Source organism: Pieris napi, chromosome 16 (assembly GCF_905475465.1).
Source record: "Pieris napi chromosome 16, ilPieNapi1.2, whole genome shotgun sequence".
NCBI lineage: Eukaryota > Metazoa > Arthropoda > Insecta > Lepidoptera > Pieridae > Pieris > Pieris napi.
In genome coordinates this window covers 870,941-888,494 of record NC_062249.1, presented here as the reverse complement: position 1 = coordinate 888,494, position 17,554 = coordinate 870,941, and the positions used below count along the sequence as shown (strand labels likewise).

The window sequence follows — 17,554 nt, the reverse complement described above, 5'->3', positions numbered from 1 at the left end:
TTTTACTTAAGTTTAGATTGTGTTTCCTCTAAAACATATTGTACCCAAAATCTGAGTTAAGATGAATAAAAAAGAAAATGTACTGCCTCTAACCCGTTTGTCTCTCTTTTATTTTAAAATATAAAAGCAGTTTTGTGGCTCCAACGTGAAGTCGTGTGTAAAATTGCGGCTGTGCACCAATGTTTTTTCAATAGAACTGGGGGTAAACGGGCAGGAGTCTCATCTGACGCTAAGTGATACCGCCGCCCTTGGATACTCAATGCTAGAGGGCTCGCGAGTGCGTTTCCGTCCTTTTAAGAATTGATAATTTCATGAAACACTTGTGTTAAGACTGGTCACCAATGACAATTATCTTACAAACAGATGCAATTTGAGGTCAATACCTTTATAGGATTCTAGCACTACAGGATTATTATTATGTATTAACTAAAGCGTCAAAAATTTCCGCTTATAAAATATGCATTTAGTACATAGTGCTGGCAACCCTAGCGTAAGAGCACATAAAATATTTGTTACGTAACAGATCGATATGGATGTGTGCCAATTTATCAAGGGCGTGTAGGATTAGGAAAAAAATTCAAAGTCTTTTTATTAATCGTGATATATAGGCCTGATCTTGGATGCTAAATCACCATGAACATCGATCGTCAGCTTTATACTGCTTTGAATACATTTTTAAGATTTTCTAGTTAAGAATGATGGAAATTTGGCCTTAACCCTTAGGCCTTAACATAACACTTCAATCAATATTTATGGCCCAGTCGCAAAAATAATAACTTTTTAGGATTTTTTTTATTTTATTAAAAATTATGTACCACGCGGTTGTGAGAGCCGTGATACACATACACATACCTTAGGTTATTTCTATAAACAATAAATCTTAAAACCTAGGCACACGTTATATCTTTGATTTAACTTAAATAAACGAAATATTGGAAAGAAACATAATATATGATTCCTTCCAATATAATGACAAAGTACCCAACACAAACACTAACGAAATAATATATTAGTACATTATTTATTTATTAAGGGGTTAATAAGTAATAAATTCGAAAGCACTGAATATCAAAATAATTAGTGCGTCTGACCTAGCGATACATCAAAGCAAAAGAGAATGTGAAATAAAACGTTGCGATCAGCCTTGTGAAAAATTAATTAACTACATCAAAATTGACAAAAATAGTGTAATACAAATAGTTTAAAAATTAAATTTGTAATTAATTTTGTAGGACGAAAATTATAATAATATACAATAGTTCTGTTCTTACGCTTTTCAGTATATTTTCGAAAAAGCTCTTTGCCCTCCTAATTGTTGTATGTTTTCTTATTACTCATTTTAAATATTGATAAAGCAGAATAAGCACGATCTTTATCATTAATTATTATGGAATGTTGTATTTCTATCTCGTTTATACATTGTAACGTTAATTTAGAATACTTGTACCACAAATGAGACTTATAATAAAATGGTTTTCGTTCAATATAATATATAAACTATGGGTTGGGGCTTAATATTCTGGTCACTTAGTTAAATGACTAAGTCCAGAACTTTCTCTTAAGTGCGTTGTGCGTGCTTTTCGAAACAATTGCGTGTCAATTGTTTCCATTTGTTATCGGCCTTTCACAGTTGGTTTAAGTTATTATTTAGATAATTCTAACTAGCTGACTCGGCGTACCGCCTAACGGTCAATGAATGTCGTGTTACAGATTAGCTGAACTTAATTTAAGATTTTATAAAAGTAATATAATAAATACAAAATAAATATTCAATTCACTACTATTACCGAATTGCAATACTTATTAAAAATAAAATAAAATATGTTTATTATGGAACATAAGACACAGGTATCACTTATTCCACGCCATTAAATTTGAATCGGTAGACATCCCTACTCAACAGCAAAGAAGACAGAGGTTGTAGGCCGAGAGAGAATACCGGCGTAAAAAAACTCTCGGTACTCTTTTAAAATAGCAAATCATCAAACAACATTTATTTTAAAACAAATATCGTATATAAATTAGAAGTAGCCTGTCTAGCAATAGCTTATTTCTAACTTCTAATTTCCCAGGCCCTTTTATCAACGAGATAATCGTTAACTTTATAGTAAGCCTTTTTACACAGCTTTTCTAAATTAATTCTTTTTTGGGAACAGGGATTCTTTTCTTAAATAAAATCCTAGAGGCTCTTTTATATCTGCTGTTTAATAAATTTAAGAAATGTATTAACTCAATCAAAACGACAAAGTTTTATTACGATAAATCCTCACCTATTTGGTTGAAGGAGATACTGGTTTTAGCACTGAGACGTCCCATTTGCATCCTTTCCTATTTGTTTACCTGTTTTGAGATATTGTTAGTGATAAATAGTATATTTTTATTATTAATTGTATAAGTAATAACAATTAATCAACACCGTTACTTCATGTGCCCATTTGTTTTGTTTTTCCTAATTCATTTCGTATGTTTGCTTTTTTTGTTTCGTTTGTAAATTTTATTCACTTATTGTTCACTTTTGTCAATTTAGGCTCGCCTGTTAGGGCAGGAGTGTTTTTATAAATAAAATAAATAAACATTTAATGTATGTTTTCGTTTATATAGTCCACATACTTTTGTTAGGTATTCAAATATAATATATATTTCCGAACCGTTGATGTCTCAAAGTTTGTCTCTGCCTAAGTCAATTTTCATTAGACGACTGAATTTTTAATATATTATTATTTTCCTCTCCAGTGATTTTATAATGAATTTTATTCAAGAGAGAAATTGTATTTTCAAATACGCTCTCATTCAAAAACCGGCGACTTTGCTTTATCGAAAAATGCCAATGAAGATTTTAGATCAGTTTTTGTAATTTTGTTAGTAAGCCTATTTAAATAAAACTTCTTTAACTTAGTGAAATAAATAAGAATGGCAACATTGCAACAAAATAACATTCCTGTAACTCTGGTTAATCTTGACAGTTAAGCTGTATTAAAAGAGGTTATTATTGTTAGTTTTTCTTTTATCTTTATCCTTCTATTTTTACTCCACCGTAATAAACCTTTCTTTTTAACACAATGTGCCTGACATTTGCTAGGGTTGCCAACGATGAGAAATTAACGAACAATAAATAGTTAATCAGATTAAAACGAAATTGCCGTTGCTCGTTATTATAATGTCTTTTTGCCTTATTTTTCGTTAAATCCTATATATAAAAGAAGAATTATCTCTTAAATACAATTTAATTTAAAAAAAATAGACCCCACACATATAGCTCAGGTTAACGCTAAAAGCCTCTAAACTCAAATCAATTAAACTTTTCTATTAATATAATTCAATTATTATATGAAATCGCCATCGAGGAAGCTGTCAAAACCAACTCGAAAAAGGGTCTCACACAATGTAATACTGATTGGAAGTCACTCATACAATTCATTCATTTCATTGATGTTATTCTATTAATATTTACGACACTTTGGCAACCCTAAAGATGGCGTCAAAACGCCTAGAACTGAAAGATTTCTTTTGTTTCGATGTTTACGTAAACTGTCCACCAACGTATTGTGTGCGTGAATGTTCTACATTCCTTTTGTCTTCATCATGTCTTAATAAGTAGTTACACAAAGTAACTTATTAATAATGTTACATTATTACAATATTACTTCATAGATTATTATGATATTGGTTAAATTTGTCTAGCATAATCAAAATAACAAATAAAAAATAAAACAGAGGCGCTACAACCTCTTTAGGTCTTCGATGATTTCTGATGTGATGAATCTGTTTCATGATCATTCTTAAATATAATAGGCAAGTAGGTGATCAGCCTTCAGTGCCTGACACACGCCGACGAATTTTTGGGTCTAAGACGTGTCGGTCTCTTCAAGATGTTTTCCTTCACCGTTCGAGCAAATGTTAAATGCGCACATAGAAAGAAAGTCCAGTGGTGCACAGCCGGGGATCGAACCTACGACCTCAGGTATGAGAGTCGCACGCTGATGCCACTAGGCCAACACTGCTGCATCAAAATAACAGTTTTTTTTATATAACAGGCAGAAGGATCCTTTACCTTAACCTGATGTTAAGTGATACCGCCACCCATGGACACACATTGCCAGAAGGTCGAATTTGTTCAGAAATACTTCAATGGGTAGCTGGTTCCACAAAGTGGTGTTGGCGGCAGAACTGACTTAATACGCGTACACAGTGGTGGAACGACGGGCGTCGAAGTGATACGGGTGGAATTTCGTATTCTGTCTTGACGTCCGGTAGTGAAAATGAACAGTGTTGCCCTTGTCGTGCGTTCGTATGCCTGTGCAGTGTGCACCAATGGCCTATTGTTTCTATGAGTGCTTTTGACAGTGCCTTTTTGCCTATTAAAAAAAAGGGTGCGTGTACTTATGTACGCGCGTAAGAACTTATACTTCTTTGGCATTATTAAGAATAGTTTTTGATTGCATGCAAATAATTAATTACAATTAAATAATCAAACACTGGAAAAGGAGTCATTATAGCCAATAAAGTTCAGTTTACATATTTGGAAAAATTAAATAAATAAATATTTATTATTATTCTCTTACATTAAGTGTAACATAAATTCTATTATTATTCGAATATTGTTTTTAAATTATGTCCAATGCCGTAGCATCTTCCGTGGACAACTTCATTCTGATAATTTTGTGTAACGGTGGGCGCGCATCGTAAAATTTCACTCTCATCAATTTTTTCATAACGCGCCTAAAGAAGTATAACTTCAAAAAGATGAGAGGAAGAGTGATTAAGAAACAAATTTAGAATCTGCGGCGTTTGACGTGCGATGACTGCTCTTTTTGGGCGTCCCGTAGGTTCGTTTACCCCCCTATAGTATAAAAAAGCTCACTAGACTGACACTGGCTCAGATACAAGTTTAATACTTTCTAAAAAAACCTCACACAACCCTAAAAACAAGATAATTACGAATGAATGTTTGTTAAAATCTCCCTAATTTCAAGAAAACGACTCGTATTTCTACCCAATTTGCTATGCTAACGAAAAAATTACCCAATCTGGGAGTTTATTAGGGTTGCCTCACGTAATTTCCTCTGTTTCACCCACTATTGGTTACGAAATTAAATTCATATTTAACGAGAGAGGTCACGGGTGTTTGTATGCAAAATAAATGGATCTGATGTCTTGTCTTGACCTACTTACCTTTGTGCCGGGTAAAAGATGAACGCTGTTTTGACAGAGAAATTACTTATGGAGAAGGTTTGCGTTTTACGGCTTACCAGACGCTACAATTTCAAATTAAATATTTTGTACGTCAAAGTTGATGTAATTGCGTAGTTATTTATTCAACTTTTGGTGATTTTTCTTTTATAAGCTTTTCTTTAACATTACACATTTATTAGTATAATATTTGTGTGTAACCATTTTGCCTACGACACATAACCAAGTACTCTTATGAACGTTAACAGAAAAGATGTTAAATTGATTCTAAATTTACATTTACTACCAGCTCGCAAGTAAAGTGTGTAGAGCGGGAAAGAAAAACTGCCAAGAAACTCTCCGCCACTCTTTTTAATCGCCAAGTTTTGAGTCATACTCGTACATAAGGTCTCTTCTTCCATCACTCAAAGTACCATATCCTACCAGATTGCTACTAAGCAATCTGGTAGGCAGGTTAGTTTTCTTTTCTTAAGACGATTATAAAAATTGTCTACCAATTCTCTATCACCTACTAGAATAAATTCTTTATAAGCAATACCACACTTTACCGTCCATTTTCTATTATTTCCCGGTAAAAACATCTTGGGTCGAAAAAAGGGCCAGAAACAAGAAATCTGGGTCGGCTGAGCCTATTTATTTTGCAACACATCGACCCTAGAGATTGAAGATATATCTCATTGCACACCTTAATAATTTAGTTAAGTTAAATATTTGTTACTAAATTCGATATGTATTGATTTGCACTAGTCTTTAATGCACTGAAGTATCGTAATTATTAATGGGCAGACATTTCCGCATTTGTGTCATTAATCATTTTTCGTTTAATAATAGTTTGTCGATGAGTAATTCAGTTTTTTAATTTAAACACACTGTGTCGATTATTGTAAAATTAAACATCGGTTTCAGCACCTTAAAAACATTTTATTAAGCAAAAGCTTGGCGATTAAAAGAATGGCGGAGAATTTAGTTTGCCAGTTCTTCTCGTCCGTTCTACGCCCTTGATTTGAGAACTGGCAATAAATATAAATTATAAGCATTTATTATCTTTTTTCTTAAGTGACGTTCGTAACTGTACATTGTGTTACCTAAATGAATAAATGATTTTTGGATTTGAATTTAAAAAGTGTTGGTTACACAGATAGATTATCTATGGGACAGATGGGACATAACGCATGACCTCAGGGTATATATAATATATATATTACTAGCTGACCGGGCAAACGTCGTTTTGCCATGTATATCATTTATAATAAAAAAATAGGGGTTGATCGTAGACGGGTGAAAATTGAGTATTGTATGTATTTTTGTATGTTGTATCATAAAAAAATAGAAATTAGAAATTTTGTCTAAAAAATAAAAATTCAGGGGTGGACTACCCCTAACATTTAGAGCGATGAAAAATAGATGTTGGCCGATTCTCATAGATACCGGATAAGCACAAAAAATTTCATCAAAATCGGTCAAGCCGTTTCGGAGGAGTATGGCAACGAAAACTGTGACACGAGAATTTTATATATTAGATATATATTACATGTATAGTGACTATGGGCATTAAACACCGGTCACGTACTTGAGATCCCTCTGGTATGTAAGTGTCTATGGGCGGAGGTATTACATGCCTCGTGCGCGTTTGCCCGCTGTTACCTATATAAAAAATCGCTCTTACGAAAAGTAGTGTACATTAATTCGTGACAAAACATTAATTAATAAAATGAGAAACGCTGTATTTTATTTGTTTTCTAGTTCCGTACGACATCATTGAAAATTCAAATTTAAAAACCATTTATTCATGTAGGTAACAAAATGTACACTTATGAATGTCAAAAAATAAATATATATGAAATGCTTCTAATTTTACATTGACTGCCAGTTCTCGAATCAAGAGCGTAGAACGGAAGAGAAGAACTGGTAATAAACTCTCCGCTACTCTTTTTAATCGCCAAGTTTTTTTTTTGTTTTAATTCATTCATTATTCAGGTAAAAAAAATATTAGTCAGAATTTAATGAAACAGCTTTATGTTGAGGCCAAGAAATTGAAACTGCCGACTTGATTAATTACTTTTCGAGTGGAAAATTGTTATTCTAAAAAATAATCAATCAGCCGACGTTTAATCGAATTTGTAATTAAATTGGATTATTGTAAAGGCTCTATTGCGAGAAGTACCTAAAAAATTAGTCTCTTAGAAAGAAAGAAAAGAGAACTTTATTATACACAATATACAGGATATTAAGGTAAAGTAAAGTGCACTGGCACACACTAGGATTCCCTGTGTTGTGGGCAGTTAATGTGTTAATAAGTTTTGTTGTTTTAAAAGTATTTTATCATATACAAATGAGTGACAGTTTCTTTACAACGATCGATCGCTTGCGTCGCGGTCGTCATGATTTGTCAGCAAATCATGAAGGCATAAAATATTGTGTACAATTATTCTAATTATTTTTGTTGCAATAATTTTTTTTATTTTTTTATTTTCTGCGTTTATTTGCAATCAGCCCCAAGGCTATGAGCAAATTTTTTCTGTGGTGCTGTCATGTGGAGCGACTTCCCATTGGAAGCATCTACTCATCTTCTGTCTAGAGCTACTGCCGGTCTTCTAGCTCTAGAACATAGTGACGTTTTAGTCGACTCACATACTGTCTAATGGTGAGTTGGCGAGCAAGTTTATTCGGGTGACAGCTTAACCGCTCTTTGTATTTAGCTGCCAGTCTGCGGATTTCCTCTTTGATTGTTCTCATGTTAAGGTGCTCGTGAACTTCATTGTTTGTTATGTACCAGGGTACTTCTGCAACTGCTCTTAGGATCTTGTTCTGTTGTCGCTGGAGTATGTTTATGTTAGTATCACTTGCGCTGCCCCATAGTTGGAGGCCATATGTCCAAATGGGCTTAAGGATGACTTTATATATAAGAAGTTTGTTATCTAGAGAAAGTCTTGAGTTTCTTCCTAGCATCCAGTAAAGGCTTTTGTACTTTAGCTGTAGCTCCTGCTTTTTACATTTGTTGCAATAATTAACTTAATCTTATACGGTAATAAGAGCAGTGTTGGCCTAGTGGCTTCACCGTACGACTCATCCCTGACGTCGTAGTCTCTATCCCCGGATGTGCAATTAGCATTCGCTCTTACGGTGAAAGAAAACTTCGTGAGGAAACTGAGACCCAAAAAGTCGACAGTGTGTGTCAGGCACAGGAGGCTGATCACCTACTTGCCTACTAAATTCGTTGATAGATACCTAAAAAAGTTGTAGCACCACTGATTTTTATACGCAATGTGACTTAACAGTTAAATATTAATAGGTTGCCATTAATGTGTTAGCTATTTAAGTTACTGTGGGTACAATTGTTCATAGTTGTAAATACATACTCACATGAAAGTTCGTTATGGATGAATGTTCGCAATGAAATTTGCTGAAAGCGAAAAAATCTGAAGCTTAAAGTGCAACTTTGACGTTGATTTCAATTGGATCAATACTAGAAGTTCGCTGTGTGTAGTCCATTAAAGCATTTAGCTGAACAATCCCCAGTGTTGCCAACTTGTTGATAATTGCTGACTCCCACAAATGTGGTAAATTACAACAGACAGGTTATATTAAATGTTTGGCTGTTATTATTCTAAAATTATTTTAATTAAAAGAAATCTATGGCTGGATCTTTAATGTTCAAGTTTTTTCTTTAATATATTTTAATAAATGGACAAAATATTATTATATATCATCTATATTTTGGCTCGTAGCTATTAATAATTCTGAATTGTATGTACATTAATATAAAAATTAGTAAAACAATCAGATTTTATTCAGAAAAACAACCTACATTACACTCATTTAGTATGGCTAAAAACTAATCATCCGTTGATAATTCGAATTTTCTAGATTTTAATTTAAATCTTCAACGTTACCGCCTCAATGATCTAACAATGCATTTCATTACCTCAATTTCACGCCTCAATCCACCACGGCTTGCCATTTCAATGCAGTCGCAACAAATGACCTACACGGTAAATATGATACTTAAAATATTTTTAATTGTCACGTGCGAATTATTAATGACTTATGGAAACTCAAGAATCATTACGCTGCGTAATTTAGATTTTAAAACAAATGGTGTACCTCAACAACTAAAAATAGATGAAACGCCTCATGTTAATTTGACTGAAAAACCTGAAGATCAAGCTTCTAGTAAGTCTCAAGAAGTTTCCATAAAGGATATAAGTGAAGAGGTGAGTCGAAAAGAAAATGATTTACATGATGATGCTATCCAACAAGATTTAAATGATATTGACACTGTTATACAACCAGAAGTTACAAGAGTCAACAGTGGGCCAAGTGACGCACAGAACTTGGAAAAAATAAAATTTATGTTAAAGGAAATAAAGAAAATGTTGAAAAAAGAAACGAAACAGACGGGAGTAGAAAATGATTATTTCAAATCGTACGTGCCGATAAGTGAAGATGTCGACAATCCAGAGCCTCGAGGTATGGCAAGGACCTCCATCAATTTTGTGGATGGATTGAATCTTATTAATAGAGGCAGGAAGATACACGATATTGTCTAGACTATTATTATGTATTAATAATGATAATTACATGTAGGTTTTATTATTTTTTAACATGTTCAAATTATAATATTTATTATACTTTTTTTTATTAAATAGGGGATTATTATTTTTACTATGAATATTTTTATCACACGAGCTGGAGCTGGAGTATCCATGGGCGGCGGTATCAGATGAGCCATCTGGGGCTTTTGAAAGATAGATAGTAGCCGATTCTCAGCATAAAAAATTTCATAAGAATCGGTCGAGAGAGACACGAGAATTTTACGCATTATTTTATTTCCATTTATTTATTACAAGGCCTTTGCCAATAAAAGGAGAATAGCGAAACCAAAATACGAATCACAAATTTTCAACCTCAAGTTATTTCAACAAGGTTTTTGATAAAAGCTTGACTTACATTCTCATTTTAATAAAAGATTTCAATAGTTCCAATATTAATTTGTCGGATAGCTCGCTCGGTACCTGCTCGAGTATTTATTGAAACTGCAATTGTAATGATTTTTTATCTGTGTATGTGCTGTTCAAATATTATGGAGAAGGGAAATGATACACCAAGTTCTTTATCTGAAATAATATTGTTGTCGTACCTTCGAATCGTTGTGTTCTCACTATTCATTTTGGTTAACCTCGTACATAAAGTAATTCTATGAGCACTAGCGTTTAAATTAGGTCTAGCCTGTATCTTAAACGCTAGTTTTGTCAAATTGACAAATTGGTTAAGTAGTTTGTCATTAGATGTTAATTCGGGTTATATTTTTATTGTTTATTAAACTAAATGAGGGTAGAATCTAAAAAGTAGATGTCAACTTCGACAAAGATTTTTTGTTTTAATTATGGAAACTAAAATTTAGGATAAAGGTTTTCTATTTAAATTAATTTTTGAACACTCTTAGGACTGAAGTTAGATATTTTAAATTGGAAAATTTTATTATTTTACATTAGCAAACAAGTTTTCTATTTCTTTATATTTATGTAGTTTTAGCCGTTCAACCAGTGTTATTTTACATTCATAGATATTAAGGGGATAAATATTCCGAATTTTATTCAGTCTATTGTACAACATGGGGGCCTGTATAACATTGACATTTTTGTAAATAACTTGTTTTAGTTTGAATGGTGGGACAGACTCTATGTGTTCGTCTATTTGCGATGGCATCATCATAAATGAATTTTTGATGTTGATAGATAATTATATTTTTATGTATAGTTGTCTGACTGTTATGTGATGTGTGATGTCGCATTCTGAATAAAGATCGACTGTAGGGTTCCTGAATGGTTTAAATTTAATTTAAAAGTAATCTTAGTTTAAATTAATGCTACATATATTTATAATATTTAAGTGAAAAAAAGCGGTATAAAATTTAGTTTTCTTTCTATAGAGTTGTTTATTCTAGACTTTGTGTGTTTATTGAAATCAAATATTGAAACTAAGACACAATTGATTTCTGGAATGTATCCAACTTCGGAAGTCAATTGTTCTATTATTTCTCAACTAAAAACCGTCTTGTTTTGTTTGGCAGTAAACTTGCTTTCAATATTTTGCTCTTAATATGTCAACGGAATCAAAACTATTATTTTAAAGTCTATTTTTTTAAGCTGGTTCCTAATAACATGAATAAATACAAAGTGTTTTAAAACAATTTTAATGGTAGTAAAATTATGCAAAGCCATTCAAATTTTACTTCGCAAATTGCCTGAAATAGTTTTTATTTTATTGTATTTACAAAAACTCGCCAACGCTCGGCACACTAGTACATTGGTACATAAATCTTTAAGGTAGTTTTTGCCGTGCACAACCACTATAAGGAACCAGCTGCCCACTGAAATATTGCATTACGTAATGTACACAGTTAAACATAATACATAAACAGCAGATACAGTAGGTTATTAAAAGGTTTAATAACTTTAAAAAATGGTGCGTGTACTTATGTACGCGCGTAAGAAGTTATACTTCTTTGGCTTTCTTTATTTTTTTAAAATATTAAATAATTAATAATAAATATTTAGCGTTAATAATTTAACGATATTTAATATTTCGTATATTATTCAATTATTAATTAATATTAATAATAATAATTATTTATTATTTTATTATATTATTAATTCAATTTAATAACTAGGTATGTTTCATAACCTTTTAACTAAGTAACAATAGGTCTTTGTGAAAAAGCATTGCTAAATTTCTTTGAAAAAATAATTAAAACTCCTTTATTTGTTTAAAAGGTAAAGACAAATGTCATTATGGTCATTCAAAATTCTTGGCATAGCTGCTAACGTCACGCATATTTTATTCCTTTTTACTTGTAGATTGTCTTATTCCCATCTCGCTCGCGCACGCTCGGCGCCCATACTGATAATTTTGTGTCACGGTGCGCGTGCATCGTAAAATTTCACTCTCATAAATTTTTCATAACGCGCCTAAAGAAGTATAACTTCAAAAAATAATGACTATTTATTTAATTTTCATGTGACAAATTTACAAAAAAAGCAGCTAACAAACATATTAGAACGTAAACTTAATGACATATTATCATGACAACCATTTATTTTAAATGACAAAAATCGTAGTATGTAATAAACTCCGTACTTTGACCACGCTTTATAAGAAAGCCAATAGGCTTTCACTTCGCACTTGTAAGCCTTCTGATACTGTATTTATCTTTTCTTGTCTACTTGTTTGTCCTATAAATTTATAAATACTTGAGGCAAGACGTTATTTATTTACATAGCACTTACATAGCATTTGTATAGATCGACATCATTATAATCATTCAGGGGTCTAGGCTCCGGATATGATTTTGTCCCATTCGGTGTCTGTGGGGTCCTAGCGCTGTAAGGCGTTAAGGAAATAGCAAAAAGATTAGTCGACATCATAGGAGACCGAAGAGCTGGCAGCTACCTCGGACCTAGAATTAATTAGTCTAGCTATTCAAAGGGGGAACGCTGCCAGTATCTTCGGAACCTTGCCTAAAGGGACTCCTTTTAATAATATATTTTAGTTATTATCTTTTAAGGTTAGGTATCGTTTTTAGTTAAGAAAATTGTTAATAATAAAATCTTACATCAAGTAAATCATTAAATATGTCGAGCAATACGTTCGTGTTTTATTATCATTACCACGATTATCATTAAAAAGTAATGAGAATATTCATTCCTTGTATACCATTATGACCTTCAAGTAAAGGATATCATTAGCGTACCACCACGAGCTATCTCACAGCAGCAATAAAACAAATCCGAACAAGGGAACATTTCGAAGTAGGTTTTGTAATGTTGTGGCTTCTTTTAAAATTGTATCAATTATCTGTATAAACAGCTCTTAGCCATATCTTTTTTTATTATTATTTTTATGAATTTTAGAAGCTGGCATCGTGATTAGGGCTCTTAAAATTAGTGTAACTTTTTTTTTTTTGATTTTGTACTTGTTGAATTTAATTATGCGCTTTTTGCACTTTACCCTTAGTATTTCTTGTTTTATTTTTCCTTACTAGGATTGGAAGAGATCACTTGTAATAAAGACGCCCGTTGCCTCCTTAATGTATGTTATCTGAATGTATATCTATCAAATATGGTTTGTAGGTCAGGTTACAATGCCGAATTGATTTAGCGATGGTATTTACGGTAATTTGACTACAAATCAACCTAATTTCATATATACGATTGAACATAGATACAGGATATGTCAAATAATATCATAGATATAATTTGTCTCTGGTTTGTTTTGGGTATCACTACAGTTGGGCGCTACAACCTTTTAGGTATGGGCCTAAGATTTCTGTTTCTGTTCCGATCAACCATTCTGTGCCTGGCAAACGCCGTCGACTTTTTCGGTGTAAAGTAGGCCGGTTTCACGATGTTTTCCTTCACAGTACGAACGAGTGTTACACACAGCCGGGGATCGAACCTACGGGCCCAGGGATGAAAGTCGCGATTTGAAACCACTAGGTCAATACTGCTCTCACAAATTACATTGATACAAATTAATCAGTTAATATTAATTAATTAATAATATCATTAATATGTTACGACTCACTTAAAACATACATCTATCTAGTATCATTAAGGCAATCTTGTAACGGGTGATTATGCTGTGGTGAATATCTCTTGAATCTTGGAAATGTTGTAACGTAATGTTTTGAAATTAATTAGTTAATTTATTTGAAGTCTGCCAACTCGAGCAAAATAGTGGCAAGGCAAAATAACAAAAAAGCAAAAATCCATTTCTCGTAGCAGTTACGGAAATTTTCGGCCCCCTATAACTTCGTTCTGAATTATATATTTTTGATTTGACTTGGCAATCGCACTCAACAATCTAATTTAATATAACGTATATTACTTGTAAGATACATTATGTTTCGATGCGAGGGCCATATAGTAAAAGATTTGCAATATTTATATAGTCACTATAAGATGTTGCTAGGTTAACTAATTACGTGTCCATGGGCGGCGGTAGCACTTAACATCAAGGAGGCCGTTTGCCTCCTGTAACATAAAAAAAGTTATGTTTTAAAGATGAAAAAGATCTCGAAAATATTACAATATTCCTTTAAATGACAATAGATTTAAACTTAGAACCTATTTGAATTGTGTACACAGCGTGTGTGCATTCACCAAATACTCTCGATTAACATTTATTTAAATTAACATTTAATTCTTAAGGGGTTTGGCGACTGCACACTATTTACAGTATTAGGCGAGCTATTGCACAATTTAAAAAAGAACTATATAAATCACTGCTTAGCTACCATTTATTCTGTTTCTTAAAACCCGTTTCGTAAGAGTAATTGTAGTTCGCAATAGAACGAATCGGTACGCCACAAGGAAACGTCTATTCAAGGCTGTTACACAAAGTTATAACTTGTTCAACTATTATGCGGTTCTGACGTATTTTAATAATTTCTTTGGAGCTATGAAGATGGAAAGTTTTCCTTTGTTCTATAATAAATTAAATAGATTAAGGTAAAACCTATAATTAATAACACGTGTCGACAATGAAAATCGCTTGGTTACTTGCTGACTGATATTTAATGAGATTGTCTCAGTAATTTACGTTTTTTATATAGTAAAACAGTGTTTTGAGAGATAAACAAAGAGAAAATTCACATGTATATATTTATTTTACACACTTGCTCCTTAATATTGCAAATTTTTGGCCCAATATTTGGGTCTAAGACATGTCGGATCTCCTCACGATGTTTTCCTTCACCGTTCGAGCAAATGTTAAAATGCACACATAGAAAGAAAGTCCATTGGTGCACAGCCGGGGATCGTACCTACGACCTCAGGTATGAGAGTCGCTCGCTGAAGCCACTAGGCCAACACTGCGTCTTCAATGCTGAAAATTGAGCGCACCCAACGTGCCATTCTTAAGATCTCATATAAGAAACCTTTCCGCTACTCAACTTCAAAATTGTACAATGAAACTAAACTTTTAACTGTGAGACAATTATATTTAATAGCAATATGCAGACTTTTTTGGAAACAAACACCCACCGCACCGCATCAAACAAAACGCAAACTCATATTTAAGCAACCCAAAACTCGCACTTTCTTCGCCCAACGCTTTTTCTCCTTCCAAAGCCCTTTCATCTTTAACCACTTCATTAAAAACAAAATTATCACTAACATTTCAAAAATCACATTACATACATTTACTAAACATCTCAAACGATATCTTATTAACCTGTCGTATTCTGATACTGAAAATATTCTTATTGTACAAAAATAGTTTTAATATAAATGTGTAGAAATAATTAATATAACTTATAAAATACTGTTTTCATGTAAAAAGGAAGAGACTGGCTGCCCACAACACAGGGAATCCTAGTGTGGGGGCCAGTGCACTTTACTTTATCTAAATATCTTGTATATTGTGCATAATCAAGTTTTTTTCTTTCTTTCTTTCTTTCTTTTAAAAATAACAATTTGTTTTATTTATTTATTTTATTTATTTAATTTTAAATTCCGCTAATCAGATGCGTGAAGATATTTTACTCTCACACATTATCTAATTGTGTATTGTATAGTGCATTTCGCATTCTTATTTTAATACTCATTAGGCAAGCATTTTACTTATCTTAATTGATGGAAAACAAAACCCAGTTAAAGTAAGGTCACTTAATTACTCTACTAAAATTACTCTACCTTATTTAACCGGTGACTGAATCGGTTAAATTTGTCTCCTAGATGAGGGCCATATCCACATAACACGCAACACATTTTTCAGTCTTTATCACGATTTTTACTTATATTTGGTTTACTTCGAGTAACACAACACCGTGTTAATGAAGCCTGAGTTAGCCCTAATGGATTCGCATTTACAGCCAGTCTGATTAATAGCACTTTTCATTACAAATACGCGTATTAATATTGCCATTCAATATTTATCGTACCACGCCTTTCGACTGTAAATTCACTCTGGATTTTATTGATTGATGTTAGAACGATGTGTTCCCTAATCTCTAAATCTATACTAATATTATATACTCACTAAAGTCAAACCTGGGTAAGTGAGAACTGGATAAGTGAGAAAACTCTATAAGTGAGAGTAATAGCCGGGACCCGTCATTTTAAGCTACCAAAACCTCTATTAGCGAGAAACAGAAACCTCTGTAAGAGAGAGAGTCGTTTTTCCCTCATCCACCTCCGTAAGTGAGACTGCTACTTATCTTTACCTCTATAAGCGACAGTCGGGCTTTATTTATTTATATTATGTACTTTAAATGCGTTGGAGACGGTCCCCATCAGTACTTACTTTGAAAACGCGGCGCGGCGGTTGTTGATCAAACAATATTCGACAAAATTTATGAGTTAGAGATAAACATTCAAAATACAAAAACAGAAACCCAAACGAAATTGACGGTTTTTTTAAGTGTAAATTAGTTCTAAATAAAATAAAATATATATGTACATAATATGTTGTGCACATTATGCACATAATTTTAGCATGTTACATATTTACTACATTCGTACTTGCTCCTCCTTACCTCTATAAGAGAGAAACGCTACCCATGTACCTGTATTAGCGAGAAACTCGGGTTAGTGAGAAACCTCTATAAGCGAGAATGAGATTGTGGTCCCTTGAACTCTCGCTTATCCAGGTTTGACTGTATATCTATTATAGATTAAATAGGCTGCTTAATATCTACCCGCTCACCATCTACAATCTAAAAATACGATTACAGGACTAGCTTACACCTTATGCAGTGTTGGCAGATGCTCCTGAGACCTAATATGCAGTTACACATTTCATTCACTCACTCACTTACTCATTCACATGCACCCACACACTCACTCATGCACTCACTCAGGCGTGTTGAAAAGATGCAATTAAATTATACATATATTTTATGGAATTTACTATTAAGTTTGTTATGGAAGAGCTGGGAACCCTGACACAGGTATTATTTTTACTTAAAAGGGGTTCCCAAATCTCACACATATTTTTATTATTATAAAGATGTAAAGTTGGGAGGTCATAATCTACTGAGCTGATTTTGATAATTATTTTACTAATAGAAAGCCGCGTTTTTTGTGACTGTTATTAGCTATATATAACCTAGACTAATAAAACTTATTCATGGTAGTCGAATTTGCAAAGTAAGAGAAAAAATTATCGGATGACAAGGTTTTAGATCACCGTTACCCGTGCGAAGTCGAGGTAGCGGCCCCAGAAACTGTCATCGTAGAGACCCATATCAGGTATATTATTCTATTTTTAGAATTAAGTTTAATAACCCTATTTCTCCGCGTTGTATAGGCGCGAATTAGATTATAAATTTTGGTAAAAATTATACTTTGATGTTCGGTAA

General features: G+C 32.8%; 2 protein-coding genes across 3 annotated transcripts in view; both read left to right on the top strand.

Annotated features, from left to right (window-relative positions):
* The window catches only part of LOC125057580, a 198,080-nt gene that overhangs the window by 50,928 nt on the left and 129,598 nt on the right, over positions 1-17,554 (top strand). The gene's annotated exons all lie outside the window — the stretch shown is intronic.
* On the top strand, positions 7,334-9,772 carry LOC125057584. The gene is made up of 2 exons (XM_047661367.1): positions 7,334-7,422; positions 9,058-9,772. Exon 2 carries the CDS (start codon positions 9,102-9,104, stop codon positions 9,738-9,740), a length of 639 nt encoding a protein of 212 aa, XP_047517323.1. The 5' UTR covers positions 7,334-7,422; positions 9,058-9,101; the 3' UTR covers positions 9,741-9,772.

Coding starts and splice junctions, on each gene's coding strand:
- LOC125057584 (XM_047661367.1), top strand. CDS start 9,102: ATGCATTTCATTACCTCAATTTCACGCCTCAATCCACCACGGCTTGCC.